At 38.7% G+C, this 18,262-nt stretch overlaps 1 protein-coding gene across 5 annotated transcripts in view; it reads right to left on the reverse strand.

The window, feature by feature from the left end:
• Positions 1-18,262, reverse strand: part of Sgce (sarcoglycan epsilon) — a 70,851-nt gene that overhangs the window by 42,003 nt on the left and 10,586 nt on the right. For 3 of the 5 annotated variants that reach the window (XM_041675523.1, XM_041675522.1, XM_041675524.1), the window contains exons 2-4: positions 12,661-12,768; positions 2,314-2,436; positions 1,073-1,230 (exon numbers count right to left, since the gene is read on the reverse strand). In XM_041675523.1, coding sequence (XP_041531457.1) covers positions 1,073-1,230; positions 2,314-2,436; positions 12,661-12,768 — 389 coding nt within the window. The remainder of the gene's footprint in view (positions 1-1,072; positions 1,231-2,313; positions 2,437-12,660; positions 12,769-18,262) is intronic. The other 2 variants (XM_041675525.1, XM_041675526.1) reach the window with 1 other exon arrangement.

Consider the following 18,262-nt stretch of genomic DNA (forward strand, 5'->3'; position numbering starts at 1 on the left):
CTTATATGTATGCTGATATTAGAAAAAACTGGGGAATTACAACACCCCAAAGGCGTTCAGAATACAGGTTAACCCTACTATCACAGCTTGCACAGCCTTTGGGGGTTTGCTTAGCAACACTAGTAACTTGTGCCTATCACCTGTCCCCTAGAATGTACCTTAACTTCTAACCACAAATACAGCTTTCTGAGTTCATCTACTTTTACACCTCCCTCAGTTTTTTCCATTCGGGATGGGGTGGGTGTACTTTTATTGCTTGTTTTTTTTTTTGTTTGTTTTTTTTCAGTGCTGGAAATGAACTTGCATATACTTGTCATCTTCTCTACCGTTAAACCAGAGCTCAAACCCTATTTTCAAAACCTAGAAGGCTTCCTTGGCTGTGTGAACTGCCCCAGCAGCTTCTATGCTGGTACTGGGTAGGCGTGTTTCTCCCCCACTCTTCAGCCCCTAGACCATATCGCAGGGTTGAATGCACCTGTCACTCATCCTTCCAGCCTTAGTCACCTTTCACGATGTTTGCTAATTAAGATGTCTAGTGATTGACTTTCTTTTTGAATAAAAAATATAGACTTGACTTGGCAATTTGACTCATTGGGTAAATATACTTACTACCAAGCCCAAAGACCTGAGTGTGATCCTCAGAACATACATGATAGAAGGAGAAACTTCTGACGGTTCTTCTCTGACCTCTACAAATGCATCAAGGCACACGTACACCTCACACACACACACACACACACACACACACACACACACACACGCGCGCGCGCGCACACTCACACACACAAATAACTGAAACATAGAACAATTAAATGTTTTAGGTTTGCATTTATCTCATTAAATAGATTTTACATAAATGTATTTCTTTAATAATTTTTACTAGTTTATTTTATCATTTTTAATATAAATGTTGAAACAGCAAACTTTATAGAGAAGAATATTATGTGTCAAAATATTAGCGAGTACATTTCTATGTTTTAAAAACTCTTAAAAATCACTTCCATGTAACTTTAATTTCCACATTTAAAATAAATGACAAAAAACATAGTATTTCCCATTCAAAATAAATTACCTCAATGATTGTTGGTTTTCCCACATTTTCAGCTGTTGGGGACCCATACAGAACCCCATCACTGTATGGTGTCCTTTGGATGTATCGAAGCCATCCAGGTCTGTCTGGGTAACCCATTAAATTTGTGTTAAATGTTATGGGATCATTACTAACCTCACCTAGATAAGGAACACAGAATTAAGACATGAAACAGTTATTTTCATACATGTTTCTTTGGTGCTTTCAGTCAAAACATTCCATCAGAAAAAAAAAGTGTTTGACATTTGTAGCAACCTAAATATACAAATAAAAAATTTATCTGGAAATTTGACTTTAATTACACACATAATAAAAAATATCCTTTTGATTATTCAATTGGTCTTGAGATCAAATAAATAAGCATAGTAGATTCTAACAAATTTCTTGGTTTTATTTTGAGGATGATACTTTTGGGCAGTTTTGCCAGTTAGAAAACAAGTTTCACAAATATCTCCCGAGATGCATTCATTTGTTCTTGACAAACCTTCCCTGATCTTCAAACATTATCCGAGCAACATCGAGGAGTGGTCTGATAATCATAATGTGTCATGACTACACACTTTTCCTATATGTAACAATTGCTGTCTGAAAGGCCTGGCCATCTAGTTTTCTAAAAATGAATATCTCATAAGAAAACACTTTAAAATTAATAGAGGAAAAGACCCTTTTTATTATTAAAAACAGATCTACCTTCATTTTATTAATGTGGTCATCATATAGCCCACAAAGAATAATTGTATGAATTCTAATATTAAACGTGTATTTTGAAAAGTTAATTTTCAAAAGTCATTTTTTGTTACTGATTTAATGTTTTCTCTTGCTATTCTTTCTGTATCTTCATTAGTGTGACAGTACTTGTGATAATTAACATTTAAACCAACAGTGAATTAAATAAGTAAGAAACTAAGTCCGAGTACAGAAACTCCTAACTGGGTACAGCTGTAATTATTTTTGTTTGACTAAATGTAGGGCACTTGCCAGGCAGGGATGTAACACTCAAGATTGAAACTTAAAAAATACGTATTCTCGAAAATTAAAAAAAATATTTCCTTTTATAATTAAATTTCTAATCTGAAAATGAGAAAGATCCTACAACAACCAATTTTTCACATATCCAAATCATTTTAAAAAGTGTTAATCGTGTTTGATCTCATATCGCTCAGGTTCTGCACAGTGAACAAAAGGAAATATTTCCCCCTACTTCCCTCCTGCCAAGAACCTACCGGGCTTTGGATAAGGAGGAAATTCACCCTTGAAATACTCTCTCTCCAAAACATGAACAAAGAGGACCCCTGCAGACGGGTATACGTTCCGATCAGCGTGCACCTTTGAGAAAAGAGTGTACACTGCAAGCGAAGAGAGAAGAGAGAAGGTGCTAATGAGACTTGCCCTCGATGACCGAGCCGTGGCTATAGAAACGGTCTCTCTACGCAGAAACTGCCGAGAAGACCAAATCAACACATGAGGGAACGTGTTAGTACATATGTGATTGAAAGGGAAACAATTTTAGGACAAAGCTAAGAAAAATTTTCCGACTTGTGTTTAGAAACCATTAATACTGCACAAATAAAATGACACATGTTATATTTAGTATTTTTAATTGCCATTAAGCATAAAAACACAAATATCATTTTGATGATTTATTTTTGTCCAAAATATTACCAACAAAATATATATAACAAGAACTGACATACTTCATAGTTACTAGAGCTTTTTCTCTTTCCCTTTTAAAAAAGCGAATACATTATTAGCACTTTTAAAATGATAAGCACTATGGTTTTCCAAGAAGAGGCAAGTCAGCCCATATAACTCTCACCAGACTCTCTGTCTATACTTATGAGGATGTGCTGACGAGTTTCTCCATGCATTACTGAAACCTTGTCTAGAAACAATTACTTTATTTCATGTTTCCTGATTTTAGCATCTAATAATTAAAATAGCACAATTTACTCCATTACGCTCTCTCCTAACTAAGCAGCAACAATTGCACAGTTCTGAGTAAGTCCTTCTTTAGGCGAAATGGGACCAATTTCATGATTCACCGGGGCTTAGGACCTAAGATTTCAGTGTACAAAAATGGCTAAATTAGTCTGACTAGTTTCCACCTCTTGTTTTTTCTCTGCTATCATCATCTCCACCAACACATCACTGTCAGCACCCCTTGTCACCTCTGCAATATCTTTTGGGATTCTAGTTTCATGACTGGCAGTAGCTGCAACCTCTAGACAGAGACACCCTACTCATCCCGTTCTTCCCCTTAGTCACTGATGGATTTGTAAATGTCACAATTAACCTGAGAAACCCCAAGACTTCTCACACCAAGCTCAAAACTCGCAAAAAGTCCTTAGACCGCCAGATCATTGACAGTAAAGTTTTTAGTATTCAAAAGGAAACTAAACAAAACAAAAAAGCTACCACAAAATGGAGCCCCCTCTGAGAAACCTTGTCCCTCTGTTTTGTGGAGAGCTACCCCTAAAAAAGAAGACAGAACTAAAACATTTGGCTTGTAGTTTCATGTAGCCATAATTTGGGTACTAAAAACACAACTTCAAAGCTTATGGAGCAGTCAGAAGTGGTGGCTCATGCCTATAATTCTATCACCCAAGAGATTTGTATTAGGATTGCTTTAAGACAGTCTTGGTTATAGAATAAGTTCAGGGTAGCCTGGATTACAGAGCAAGATCATGTCTCAAAGTAACCACAGCAAGAAAGGCTATGCATCCAAATAAATAAATAAATAAATAAATAAATAAATAAATAAATAAATAAATGAAGCTGCAAGATAGTTGAGCCAGGTTAAAAGACACTGCTGTGTTGGGCACTGGTGTTCCGACGGTCAGCTTTTGCTCACAGACAAGTTACTCACCTGGGGAAATGATGATCACATTCCAAATAATAATCACTGAATCAGAGAAACATTATAAGGATGGAAAGTAAGAGAATCTGACTTTCTTTGCCCCAGTTGAATAACACAATGTATCCTAAATATCAATGGTGTCAAGAATGTGAAAACCTCAGAGACCCAAACCCTGCTTCCCACAAGGCCACCATCCAACTCGGGAGACCAACATCTTCTTAACCAGGTATTATCCCAGAGATATAAGATGCTCTGGCAATACTAGGAAGGGTGGTCTGACTTTGGAAAGATCTGGTAAAAAATTAGGAGATTTAATATTTTTCCTAATAGTAGTTAGGAAACAGGATATTCAGGCATTCATCAATGAAAACATGCAGGATGCAGGAGTGGGCTGTCATGGGGAGCCTTTAGAGGAAGTGAGTAAGCCAAACAAACATAATCCTGGGGTTCGTGGCAGAAGAAAACAGAACTGGGAAAAGAATCAAATTGAGAAGAGTTTCAAACTGCTTCTGAGAAATTATTTTTCTCTATATGACAGTTGTTAAAATTCCTACTGCAACCTTATATCCAAAGTACAGGAATATTTAGAATGATCTAAATGAATCTCTTCTGAACTTATCTGATTTATTAATCTTCCTAGAGATGAAAACACCGTGCTGTGCAATACTGAGTTTTATTTTCCTTGTCATTTTTTTAATACCTTAAGGAGTGTTGAGCATATTTAAATAGGTTTATAAATGCCTCTGGAATGAATGAATACATTCTAATGGAAAGCAATGCAGAGACAGACACAAGTCTCAGGCTAGGGAGCTAAACATATATGACACTTAATTTAAGGTATACTATTTTTGAAGATTACTATCCTCCACTTCCATCATAAAGTAATAGCCTTCTTTAGTGTTTGCTACACAAAGTGACATATGTCAGTCTGTGAAGCAAAAGGAAATGTTTCTCATGTTAAATAAGACTGAAATAATTCTATTTTCTATATAGCTCTCACAGAGCCCAACATGAACCCATTAAAGGGCACCTATCATTCCATATCACCCCACCATGACTACTATAGAACACCTCAAATTCTGCCCTCACAAAACAAAACACACAAACAAAAACTTTTTCTTCAATGCACAGTGTTAAGCCACAATTCACCATGGCCCTCTCAGGCTTTGAGATGACATGCACATTTTTCTTTATTCATGTATACTCAATTGCCGTTGTGTAATCTACTGAGCTGTACCCTTGCTGGTCAGTTACCTTGGAAACTCACAGTAAAGCCTTCTTCACTTAAGTATAGTGTGCCACTCGATGGGAGAAAAACACGATACAGATGCATGATATATTCATCACCTAGAGATGGAAATGACTAAGCCACTGTTTTGTTTGAGAAAATAATACTTCCTTTCTTTATGATAGGTTTAAATTATGGGCGCCCACACAACATTTTTAGAGAAGAGCCCTTTTCCTGTTCCTTTGTGATTTGCAAAACAAGGAGCTCTTCACAAGAGGCTATTTGGGCAGCATTTACACCTATGCTTCTTTTCAAAAGCAAAATGCCATAGAATTTGAAGCTTTGGGCTGTTGTTCTTCTAAACATGGGCGATGTCAATAATGTTCACAGGTAGGCACATTACCCCTAGAGACTGCTTCTTTTAAGAGTTAATGCTTGCTGCACGCACAGGTGCCGAGGTCGCATCCACAAACAACAAACTTGATGCATACTCTTTCTTAATAACAAATATGGAAAATGAAACATAAACACCCTAAAAGCCACAGCACAGAGATTTGATCAGCTCCACAATAAACATGTGTACAGCACTGTAGTGCTAATCAAGCCGGGGTCACAGGGTCTGGCCTCTCTGTGTCTTGTATGGTTCTGTAATCTTGTACAGCTGCAGATCCATCACCACTGCAAGCATGTCACTGGAAACAAATGAAACTGGAAACCAGCATGGAGCTAAATCCCTGCAAATCTAGCAACATTAGTGGGCAAAACAACGAAAGCAAAAGGTTAACCCATGGAGAATCAAAATCAGCATTGTCAACTGGAAGAGACGGCTATGGTTATAAAGATTAAACTTTTGAAAATACACTGCCATAAGCAATATAATTTATTAAAAAAAAACAACTCATGTCTGAATAAATAAGAGCCAAAAGGAAAATAGTGTTGGAAAACAATTTAAATATTTTACCTTCCCTAAGCTCCTATGTCTCTCATTACCAAGCAACCAAAACCTTATTCACAGAAATATTCTTTGCATGTTTTGTCACAGGGAATATAGAAAAGGTCAGGGCATTTCAACAACTCTGTATTATACGACAGTAGATAGCCAAGAATCAAATAATAGATCTTGACAGAAGTACCAATAAAGTGGGGCCTCACGCTAGCTAAATTGTGCCCGTCTTCCCTGGCTAAGACTCTGTTAGGAATTTTCTCTCTGTGTGAAGAAGAAGGTAAGCGTGGCATCAATGTGCTTCCTTACAATTACCTTAAAACAAAAGCAAACACGGGCGGACTTCACAAACACCGAAGTTTGAAAGAATCACGCTGCTAAAGAAGCTGTAAGAGATCTTCACGATTGCTGTGATCATTACTGAAATAGGTAAACAGACACACATACCATCCCATCTTTACAAGGAGTCCAAGGAACACGTCCCGGCCCTTTCTTCTGCGTCACTAAGAACAAGGACACAGCCATAAAGATAAAACAGACACTGAGCGTGAGGCCAGAGAACTCCAGCTACGTTTAATCTTAAACCTGTCCTTCTTCGCAATCTTTGAGAACGTCATAAATTATTGCCAATAAGTGTTCCAAGTAGTCTTTGTTAGGCACCAAATTATGCGAATGGCTCATTTATAGGAGCTTTATCAACAAACTGATGGCTTTAAAACATCCACTTATATTGTCATTTTCTCATTTTAAGGTTTACACGGAATAAAATCTCAGATGACCAGGAACTCCACAGAACGGAGCGTGGAGAGGGTTGCTGCTCCTAAGGTAGCCGCAGTTGATCCTTTTCCATAACATTGTAAGGTCATCATTTCGCACATCGGTTACTGCCTGCCACTCTATTACACAGGGGCCGTATGTCACTGACAAATCACGGGAGTGGCTCCCAGCAGGCTAATGCATTTTAAGGCTGCGTGTTTTATAGATTTTGTTTTCTCCCCCGGTAGACAAGTCGTCAGCTGTCATTTCTCATTGCTATCAGTATGTTTGCTATAGCAGCTTTTCTAGCCTTTCAAGTTTGCCATGATTAACCTGCTGCAGGTTTAAAAACCAGACTAGCAAATGAGGTGGACTGCGTGCTAAATTAAGAGGAGATACGTGCCGTGTCTGTGCGTGCACTGCTCTGCTAGACGGGGGGAAAAAAACAGAAGCATGCATTTGAAGCATTAGCTGCCCAAGGACCCTTTTGTGGTGTATTTCCTGGCTCCGAGCTCACGCTGTATGCCTTTGAATAGACTCTCTTGCTGTCCGCGGGGAAAGTGGCATTCCTTGAGGCAAAAGCAGTATAAACTCTGCACTATAATACATTCAGAAATAAATAGTGTACAATTGAAAGTCTTAATTCAATCCAGATGTTATGTAAACATTGAGCTGTCAAATCAAAATGAACATAAAGGGTTAAGTGAAATAACTTCATGTTTGCTATGTGGGAAACAGACTGCATAATTTAAACAGACTTATGGATTAAATATTACTCCTAGCAGGAGTAACCTAACCAGCCCCCCCCCAAAAAAAAACAAAAAAATAAAAAACAAAAAAAACCCACCAAGCTACTATAAAGAATAGCTTTCACATGAGAAATGACAAGTTTCTTTCTAAAATCACCTCAGTTTTATCAATGTGCCCTCCGCGTCCAGTCATTGGGAACTATCAAAAAGGTACTCTGGGACACAAATTATTTAAATAAGAGAGCGTATATATTTCTAACTGTTCACAGCATTATCTTAATGGAAAATACTACCTGGAAGAAATGAGATAGAAATTGTGAAGATTTTCCAGGATGTTCAAGCTGTAAGGAGAGCACTGATCAGGCACCTTTCTTAATATAACTTAAAAAGCGAAGCTTGACCTAAGCAACTAGGCATGAGTGTCCTGAAAATCAAACATCGTAAGTACTAGCAGGGGAAATGAGACTTCATTTTTCATATTACAGCTTTAAGGGGCTTAACAATCTCCTCCAGCTCAGAGCCCCTGCATAGCCAGCATTGCGAGAAGCCGCTGCTCAGCGCACCGGAGCAACCTGCAAGATGAATCCCTTTGGCTCTCTGGCTCAAGATAATTCACCTCGGGATCTGCAGTGCTTAATAAATGTATGAATTCCTTCCTAATTCATTTTAACAAGTTATTACACCCTTAAAATTAAAATTTAATTACTAAACCAGAGAATTACTGTAGAAAACTATTTTAAGAGATCTTAATATCCAAACAGATAAACAATGTATTTTCTTCTTTTCTTTTTTTTTAACATCTCATTGAGATTTATGCTAGGTTTGATCAATTCAGCTTTATAAATGTTGGCTTTCAACTGAAAGCGTTTTTCTGCTGTCAACCCTTCACCTCAGGGTATCAAAGGCCAGCGGGGCCGCTCATTTAGAGGTAGGCAGCTTTGTTTCCCTAGCAGTCACAAACTGTCCATGCTAAGCTGCGGGATTCATCCTAAGGACAGCACTAGAGTGCCTCCTTTGCTGAGAGATATAGACACTTCTGTTCATGGGAGGCGGAAAACATGGCTTGGATCTTTTTATATAAAAAAGGCAGAAGAATTTCATCATGAAAAATTTTCTCCCTAGCTTAAGATACTAATTTTAATTTTTCTAAATTGGAATTATCTTCTTGATTATCTAATCAAATGTATTTCTCCCCTTTGTTTGCGTGGCTTACATGTCAATAGGAAAGGGGCACAAACTATTGTTAATGGGTGATCAATAGAATACGGGATTCAGAGAACACCAAAAAGTTGAAAAGGGTTTTATGTGCCATGCTCGCTAGGCATGCAAATATCTTTATTAAAAGACAGATCAAAGCACTCCTTCTGACCCAGACACAGCCTCAGCATCCAACACAAGCCAGGATTGACATGCATTTGCTTCGCTGGAAGAATAAGTCCCCCATTTTACTGTGTAGGTTGTCCACAAAAGTGAACTCAGAGAGGCTAAATGTTTGCTTCACAAGTATAGATGCAGGACCGACAGATCAGCCATGGAGTTTATCAATCTGACAATACAAAACACAAGTTAACACATTCAGTAGTTAACGGCTCTGCTACAATAAGACTGTTTTATTGTTTATATCGCGTAGCTTCTTAGCTTTCTTAATTGCTCCGTGATTTATAAAGAACCAGAACTTGATCAGATAATCTAAGCTTCTCATTTCAGAGAATCTTAATTACACTTCAGAACAAGAAAAGGCAACTGTATACACACAAACCTTAACAAACTCAAGTAGGAAGAAGCCTACATAGTGGTTTATAAGAGAAGGAGGCATCTCAACGTCGTAGCTAAAACTCAGGAGGAGAGTCTCACATATCTTGTACATGGTCCTTTAGAGTCTTAAAGTTTTGAGATTCTACGATTCTACTCCCAATTTTACCTCCTATCATAGGCAAAGGAATATTTTCAGCCTAGGGCACTTCCTGTTCCTCTGCGTTCATGGAATAAAAGAGGTAATTAAGAATTAAGAACCCTATCTCTATCTTCGAGTCTCCTCTCTCTCTCTCTCTCTCTCTCTCTCTCTCTCTCTCTCTCTCTCTCTCTCTGTGAATGTGTGTATATGTTTGTGTGTCTCTCAGATTTACCTTTATTTTGTGTGTATGTAAGAGTGTCTCACTGTCTGTGTGTGCTCTGGCACTGGAACTAGAGCTGGCTGGGAGTCACCTGTGTGATTTCTGGGAACTAAACCAAGGTCCTTTGCAAAGCGGCAAGTGCTCCACCACTGTGCCGGCTTTGTCTTCCTGACACTCATTTACTTGTCAATAAAGCAGCCTCCTTTAAGACGGAAGATTAAGCTATCTAATGCGCATACTATTTTATCCCCTGAATATTCAGTTAAAGTTTAACCTTTAAGTTGAAAATAATTAGGGAATCTAGGCACAATCATTTTGACTTTTGTCTTAATTTCTTAGAAAAAAAACCACAATGCATGTCAAGCAGTAAACCTAAGGTTGACAAATTTTAGAATGTGAATCTTCCTAAAGAAGGGAGGATAACAAGAGGAAGCGAATACAAGAAGACAATCAAAGCTCACTACATGAATATATGGAAGTGTCAAATGGAAAAATATACTTCGTATAATTAACATGTAATGAAAATTTTAAGTATGTAAATATGAAAATATACTTTTCATGTAAATTACCCTAAGGATACACATTACAGTTTTAATTTCTCTAAAATTACTTCAGGATAAAAGAAGGGGATCCATATTTGGAGGTTTTTTTTTAATGGCTTTTATAATCACTATATATCAGAGAACAATGTGAAATATGCAGGTATAAGTCAATCAAATTCCTCTGAACTTTATTTACAGAACTTCTGTTCCACTGTTTTAAGTTAAGAATTACAACGTGATTTTTAAAATTGTGTCAAAAATAACCACTAAATTAATTTTCCTATATAAACGCTCTTCTACTTGTGCTCCCTCGAAACTGTCAAACAGTGACCGGCATTCGTAGTCAAGGACATGACAGAGATGGGAACTCAGAGATAGCACTGACAACATCCTCACTACACAGGCTGCTAGTACTTGTTGCTAAGTCTTAAAGTAATGGCCAGTTTTCTTCATTATCATTAGTAAAACTAACAGCTTCCTCTACAAGTTACTCTAATCACTCAGAAGAACGCTGGATGTTAGATGGGATGAAGAAACATGGAAGGAGAAAACATCTCAGGGATGAGGAAGTTAAGAGCAGCACGACCCAAACTGGTTTCATGGCTAGATTTGAGAAGGGTTTTTATTTCTAGCTCAAGAGGTAGTATGTCTCAAGTTACACACTGAACATTAGTTTCAGGTCCAATTGTAAGCATGACATTGAAAAAAAGAAATCACCCTTTGGAGTTTCTAGTGGATGCTGTCTGTCCGTCTGTCTATCTGTCTGTCTGGAAATGCATCTCCTTCAGAGTAGATCTGTTTTAGTGACTTGGCTGGAGCTTCTTAAACAGGTCATTTTTGGCAAATCAAACAGGGACCAGGGGGGTAGGGCAGAGAGGGCAGAAGGCTTAAGAATCATCGTTTAAAACAAGAGAAAGAATGAAAAATAAAAAGATCACTATGATTTATTACTCAATTCTGCGAAGATCAGAGGAAGAATCTTTGGGGATCCCATGGGCATAGCAGAGCCAAAGAAGGCTCCATTCCTTTGAAAAGAACAGGGTATAAGTAAGAGTGCTAACCAGAACAACGAAAGACACAAACACATCAGACCCATAGAAAGAAAGAGGAATGTGGCTATGTCAAACTAACAAAATAATAAGGGTTATCAGAGTGAGTCTTTTGAAGAACCTGTGGGAGAATCCACAGGACATAACTAAAGAGGATGTGCGAAGAGGAACCATGAGCAATCCAAGAACGAGCACTCTGGCGGTTTTTGTTTTTTTTTTTTTTTTAGACAAATATTTGGCGTCTTTTCATGGACAGTTACTGTTATAAAGCTGTTATCTCCATATAGACATGAGCAATGAAAGTCCCTTAAGATACACAGATGTTTGTTTCAAAGACAGAGGCGATCCTGGGAAACGTTACCCGACTGTGAAACAGATGTGGAGGATGAAGATTCTAGTTACTGTATAGTTGGGTCCCAGTTATAAAAATCTTAGTGACCCCAACTTCAAGGGTATATGGAGAAACTCCTTTATTTTTTTTTTTATCTTACCGGAAGAACATTTTATGATACGAATTTGCTCTTTTCAAGATATTTTAACACTATCAATATTAAGCAAGCATTTTGGCGACCCCAAAGTTACAGAAACCAGTCTATTATTTGGTTAATCTTTATAATCACATATAGCTAATGTAGTAAACATTAGCTACATGAATATGGAGTGAAAGTTGACAATGGCAACTGATAGTCTAAAAAACCTACTGCTTAGGCAGGCTTTCGCCCAATTGCACTGTTCCAGAAGTCATGGAATGTTGCTAATGGACACATTTATAGATAGAAAAATGTACAAGAATGAACCCACCTCAAAAGTCATGTAATGTTGCTAATGGACACATTTATAGATAGAAAATGTACAAGAATGGACCCACCTTTCTAATAAAAATTAAGTACCAAGTAATTATTTAATAGCACAACATCAATTTGGTTTACAATCAAATCACCCAAAATTAGACAAAATATTTAAGGCCATTTTTCTAAGTTTACATAAAGTGTTTTAAAACCATATTGTTAATTACACTTCTTAATTTTTGTCAGTGTTTTCAACAGATTGTTACAATGAGCAGACTCAAGACGGTTTTTGTGAGAGGCACAACAGAAGCTGAATGAAGGGCGCAGGTCAAAAACCAGAGTGATTTTTAGTTTTGTTTTTAAGGAAAACAGTGTATTAAGAACACAAGAGGATCAAAAATCTTTTTAGAAGATTAGGAAAACAAAATTTTATTTTCCAGATTGACTTATTAAATAAACACTCACTGCCACAGGACTAGAGCAGAGCAAGAGGAACACTGACGTGGACACTGACCCCCCCAAGCAGAGGCAAGCCTACACTCACCGTCTTTCTTCCCAGCAGCCATTTTTCTGCTGATAATAAAGCTGTTCGCTTGTCTGGTCTTCCAGTTAACTGTTCCATTTATGCCATCAGCACAGCTTAATAAAAAAGCTTTTCAGAGTAAAACAAATGCACACAAAGAAATGAAATTAATGTCAAAGTAAAAATGAGTATCACCGATCCTGTTAACTTGGCACAGATCACATCTGGTCAAAGTAGCTGCAGATGTTTATTACCTGCCAATGTGGGGAAGCTACAGGAATAACAAGTAAACAAGCATGGTTCCTGATCCATAAGGCGCTTACAGTCTGTGAGGATCCAATGCTAATGTCTATACAGAAATATTGATTATGAAATGACATCGATGATGTCCGTGGACGGCCAAAGGCACAAGGGCCACAGGAACACTGGAGGGGAGACAATTATCTCTGGCTAGGAATTTTGCATTACATCAACGCAGAGCTGAGTTTGGAAATATTAAAGTGGCAGCGATGAAGAGGATTAGATAGGGCCCATCGATATGCTGAGACCATCGCAACAGCCAGCTCAGAGCTAAGGGAAAGACAAAGAGGCGCCAGCCACAAGACCCAAAAGAGATAAAACTGAATACTTTTCAAACCTCAGGGTGCGTAGATAAAGAAGAATCAAAGATGGCTTTGAAGGTTTGGTCTAGAATGATACTGGCCAGAAAAACCCAGAAGAAAGGTTAACTTCAGGAGAAAGAGGATAATCAAATTGGAGATATTTTAAATTTAGGGTACCAAATGGACAGCCAAGTGAACCCAGTTAAGAAGACAGGTCTACAGATTTGGTTCACAAGCAAATATAAAGGGGCTTCAGGTACAGACTTGAAGTCATTTCTCAACAGAACTGACTACAAAAGCTGAAGTCCCAGGGCAATTCTCAAGCACACCATGCCCCCAGGGAAGATATTTGACACTCTAAGCCATGAGGTGGTCTGGAGCACGTACACAGTTCTTCCTGCCTCTCTTCATCCAAACTGACATCTCACTGCTGACTTCAGTCCTTTCCCTTACCTGGTCAGAGTCACGGAGTTAGCCTCCATTCTTTGGACAACACCAGCTCTCTAGCCTACTCTCCCTCTTCTCGCCATCTCAGAGAATTTGCTTCTGGGTTGAGCATGGCTGCAGAATCCCCTAGGGTTTACTCCAATTCATTTATCCTTTCTCCTAAACCCAAAATGCAGAAAAATAGAGCACACAAGGGGCTAGAGAGGCGACTCAGTGGTCAAGAACACTTTTTGTTCTTTAAAAAGTTGGTTCCTAGCATCCAACTCAGGTAGACCGTGATCTATTATAACTCAGGGGAATCTGATGCTTTATCCTGATCTCCTCAGGTATCTGTGTCTAGGTTGTGCACAAGAGTTCATGCACACACGTACATTTCAAAACTAAAAAAGAAATGAGTAAGACAGAATGCACAAAATTGGCAGGGACAGTAAAAGAAGAATGTGTTAACATTAATACTTATATATCAAAATCAGAGAGTGAGTCCGCAAAGAGAAGACAAAGGTAGTCACAGGTCGAATGACAGAGTCTGAAATGCACCATACACCAATGAAGAAATGTCAAGGAAGAGGGTTTGACCCATATCCCTACTTGCTACAAAGCGGTCAGAAGACGAGAGCGTTAGAAAAAAGAACACCAGCTTTCAAGTGTAGGAGCTTTACTTGTGACTGCCTGAAAGTGGAGTTCGAGTAAAGTGGCGGAAGAATAAAATTGCAAAGATGAAGATGCAGAAGCTGCCAGCGCAGTCCCTCTGTGAGAGCCGTCAGCACGAGGAAGCAAAGTGGGCAGTGGCGGCAGGCAGGGTGGAGAAACGGTGGAGTCATGCTAGCAGAGGCAAACGGAGGGTTTACGTTAGCACTGGAAAAGAGGAGAGGAGAAAGAAAGGCGTAGAGAGATAAAGAAAAGAACCATAATAATTGGGACACAAGTCCAAGAAAAGTAGAACTTTTGGGGCTAGAAACAGACAATATAAATAAAGAAAATACTTCTTGAATGAGGAAGGACAACTGAAAACAAACATGGAGAGTCCCGAGAATTTTAACGCTAAAAGACATGAAGTCAGACATTGTGAATGCATTTTCTTTTCATGTTGACTTTTGAGCAACATATTTAACAAACTAAATAAAAAAATATCATGTACCCGTAGAAAAGGAAAAAGAAAAAGAAGAATGCAATTAAATCTAGAATCTATGGACTGTGGTAACACATGCCTTTGATTCCTGTATTTGCAGGTAACAGCAGGATAAAGAGATAAAAGGCAGACAAACAAACAAACAAACAAATCCTGCAAAGCCCTGGGTCATAACCCACATAATCAAACAAGCATAAATCTTCGGGGAGTAAGTGGGAGGGTCTAGCACCCCACGGGAGGAAAGTACTTGGCTGGCACTCAGTTTTAGAACTATGTAAACTTGAGTGAACTAGCTTGCTCTACTAAGTGGCTGATCTCAGAGCGACGTCCCTAATACGTTTTATAACTGAAATTTGGATTTCTAAAGATGAAACACATGGTAGGCATTCCTAATAGCTTCAATTTTAAACAAAATCCAAAAACTGCTAACAATGTCCCATGACTCAGAAGTCCTCTCTAGGTCTCCTCATCTTTGGGTTCCAAAGGCAGCAAGCTTGGTTACACACCTAGGCAGCCCCTTCAGACTAAATGTCCCATATACCTTAAAAGCTTTATAGCAAATCTAAACACAACAGATATCCATGACTCTATAAAAGAAAAGCTAGGTAGATGTGATCTAGGTAGATCACAATTTCATCACGTGATTCTCATAAACAGTTATGAAGTAAGTCCAGAAGACTAATATTACATGAAAGCATATGACTTAGCAGTCTGATTTGCGTGTATGTACCAAAACAAGAGGGAAACCAGCAGTGAAACCCCTACCTCCTGACCCCCAAACTAATCTATCCTAACAGTCAGAAGATGAGAGCCGCTGCTGGATGGTGAAGAAGCCCACCCTACAGATGCAGGAAGCAGACGACAAATTCAGCTGGACTTTCCAGCAGCATTTCTATTTTACTGTTTCACACTGCCAGACCCTGAGTGAAGAGCTTTCATGTATTGTCTCACTCAATCCTTACAAACCCAAGGGACTCAATGTGTTTGAAGATTACAGAGGCTTAATCTTAAGGCACAAGGTAGTAAATCCAGGAGGCAGACGGGGCTTGTCACTTCTCTGTGAACTGGGTGGTGACTCATCACAAAGGAAGCATGGGTTGAGAGACCAGATAGCACTGGGCTGATTCTTCCTCCCTTCAACCGCATCAGACTATGCCATACCCAGGAATCACTGCTCAGAGTTGATGCACAAAACCACACGCACTGTGCTTTATGAGTGATTCAAGGGGTTGATGTGCATAACTCTAAATCCGTGAGATTTTCTTCTTCTACTCTTGCTTTCAGAACTTGACTAACCTAGCATGAGCTTTGCAGCCACTTTGTGTCTGTGGCTGGTAAACTAATATATCACTTCCACACTTCCGAGTCTTCCATAGAGATAGCTTAGTTATCTTTCATAAGATATTTTAAAACATCTGATTAGTGCCCCAACTGTCAAGGATTAAGGTGGGACGAAACAGCTACATGCATCTCACAGATGCTACTACACCTGAGGAGCAGCAATGCTGAGTACATCTTTCTTTTTCTAATGTAAGAGAAAGCCAGAGCTTTCTTTTAAAGTGTTTATTTATATAGTGGGGTGTGCAATACATGTTCATGAAACTAGGCGTGCCATGTTACACATCTGTGAGACAATTTTACAATCAATCCTCTCCTTCTGTTTTATTTGGGCTCCAGGCCATAGCACTTCATGGAAACGTACCTTAACCGTGGAGCTACCCCACTGGTCCATGCATATTCATTTTTAAAATTCATATAATAGCTGACTGACCTCAGAAAAACTGAAGCCTGATAAACCTAAATAAAAGGGCAACTATTATGCTCTGCTCACAGGAGTGTTATTAAAGGCAAGACAGAATACCACAGAGAATGGGGTTGCTTAGACATGCCAGTACCCACACACTTTACAGAAAAGTCCCAATAATATGAAAATAATTATTTGCTTTTAATTATATGCTCAACATTATGGAAGCACTTAACTAATTTCTTGTGTAAAAAAAAAAAAAACCCTGCAATCTGCACTGAAAATGGAGGTTACTCACTGAAAAAAAACAAAAGTAATGTTTGGTAGCTTTATCTTCACTAGAAGACCAAAGAGAGCATTTTATTTCCTACGAGAAAAAAAAATCTTTTAAAAGTTATGACTCAGTTTAAAAAAAAAAACTTTTCCTGTATACAACTTTTTCAATGTGTAAAATAATGCCAACCTGAATAGACCAGTAACTGGGCGAACTGCGAAGGCTGCACACAGTCCTCGGAAATGGTTACAGGAAGAGCATCTGACACAATGACACTGACAAGAATGCTTTGCTCTAACTAAAGAGCGGAAAGGCAAAGAGCGAGCGCAATGGATCCTGCCTTCACACAGTGTAAAGTCTGTAGCAGTTCACACGATTCCCTGGGCCACCGCTGTCCACTGCACAGCCAGCTCTTCAATGCTTCCCCACCAAAATAATCCGAGCCAAATGAATCTGAAGGTAGCATGCCTTCGGGCTCTCTAGAAATCCACACAATACTTAAAGTTCGTTTTAGGATTTTCTGATTCATTTGGAGGCTTGTAGCAGCAGAAGTTTTCATCTGGCAAGGGAAGGGGCAAGCAGTCTCTGAAAAGAGAGTATTCCTCTTTCCCCAACCTGGGTAATTTGCAGACTAGGGGAGGGGAGCTGCTGTTTAATACAAGCAATTGAGGAGCTATGAATAGTGGCTGATTGCTGATGAGCTAATCAGACAAGGGACAGAAATAATAAATAATAACTTGCTCAGACATCACTGTCCAAGTAAACAGCAGGATATGCCAAATGAAATTTAATCTGATTAGCACACTCACCTTAGCAGGGAGCGATCAAGCCTTCTCAGGCCTCTCTCAGGTCCCTGCTCCAGTTATCTCTTTGCATATGCAAAGACACTGCTCAAAGATGCTGCCTCTGTTGACTGGATAGCTCACATCCCCCCGTGTTCCCTTCTCCAACTCCCTTCAAGACCTTTTTCTTTTCCTTTTTAAAAAAATATTTATTATCATCATGGGTGTGTGTTCGCATGTGTGTGAGAGAGGGAAGTCTGTGGTGCACATGCCTCACTCTGTGTTTGGAGATCAAAGGAAAACATTGTGAAGTCAGTTCTTTCTTTTCAACTGTACATGGGTTCCAGGGATTGAACTCAGATTTCTGGGCTTTTAAATCTAGCAGTAAAGTCCTTTTACCCACTGAGCCGCATCTTCAGGCCCACTTTCCTTTCCTTATGCTTTTTTCCTACTCCTTATAAAACTGCTTCCTAAACTGTTTCTATTGCTTTTTTCCTTTGTACAACAACAACAACAAAAAGATCACCTATAACTTTTTAAATTAGCGTCCATGTTTTCAGTGTTATGATAGCTAGACACTGAACAAAAGTGTTTATACATATTTACCAATTTCATCCTTGAATTAAGTGTGTGAAATAGGTAGTA

Source organism: Microtus oregoni, unplaced genomic scaffold (genome assembly GCF_018167655.1).
Source record: "Microtus oregoni isolate MIOR12 unplaced genomic scaffold, Mior012 000026F_ref0000081, whole genome shotgun sequence".
Taxonomy (NCBI): domain Eukaryota; kingdom Metazoa; phylum Chordata; class Mammalia; order Rodentia; family Cricetidae; genus Microtus; species Microtus oregoni.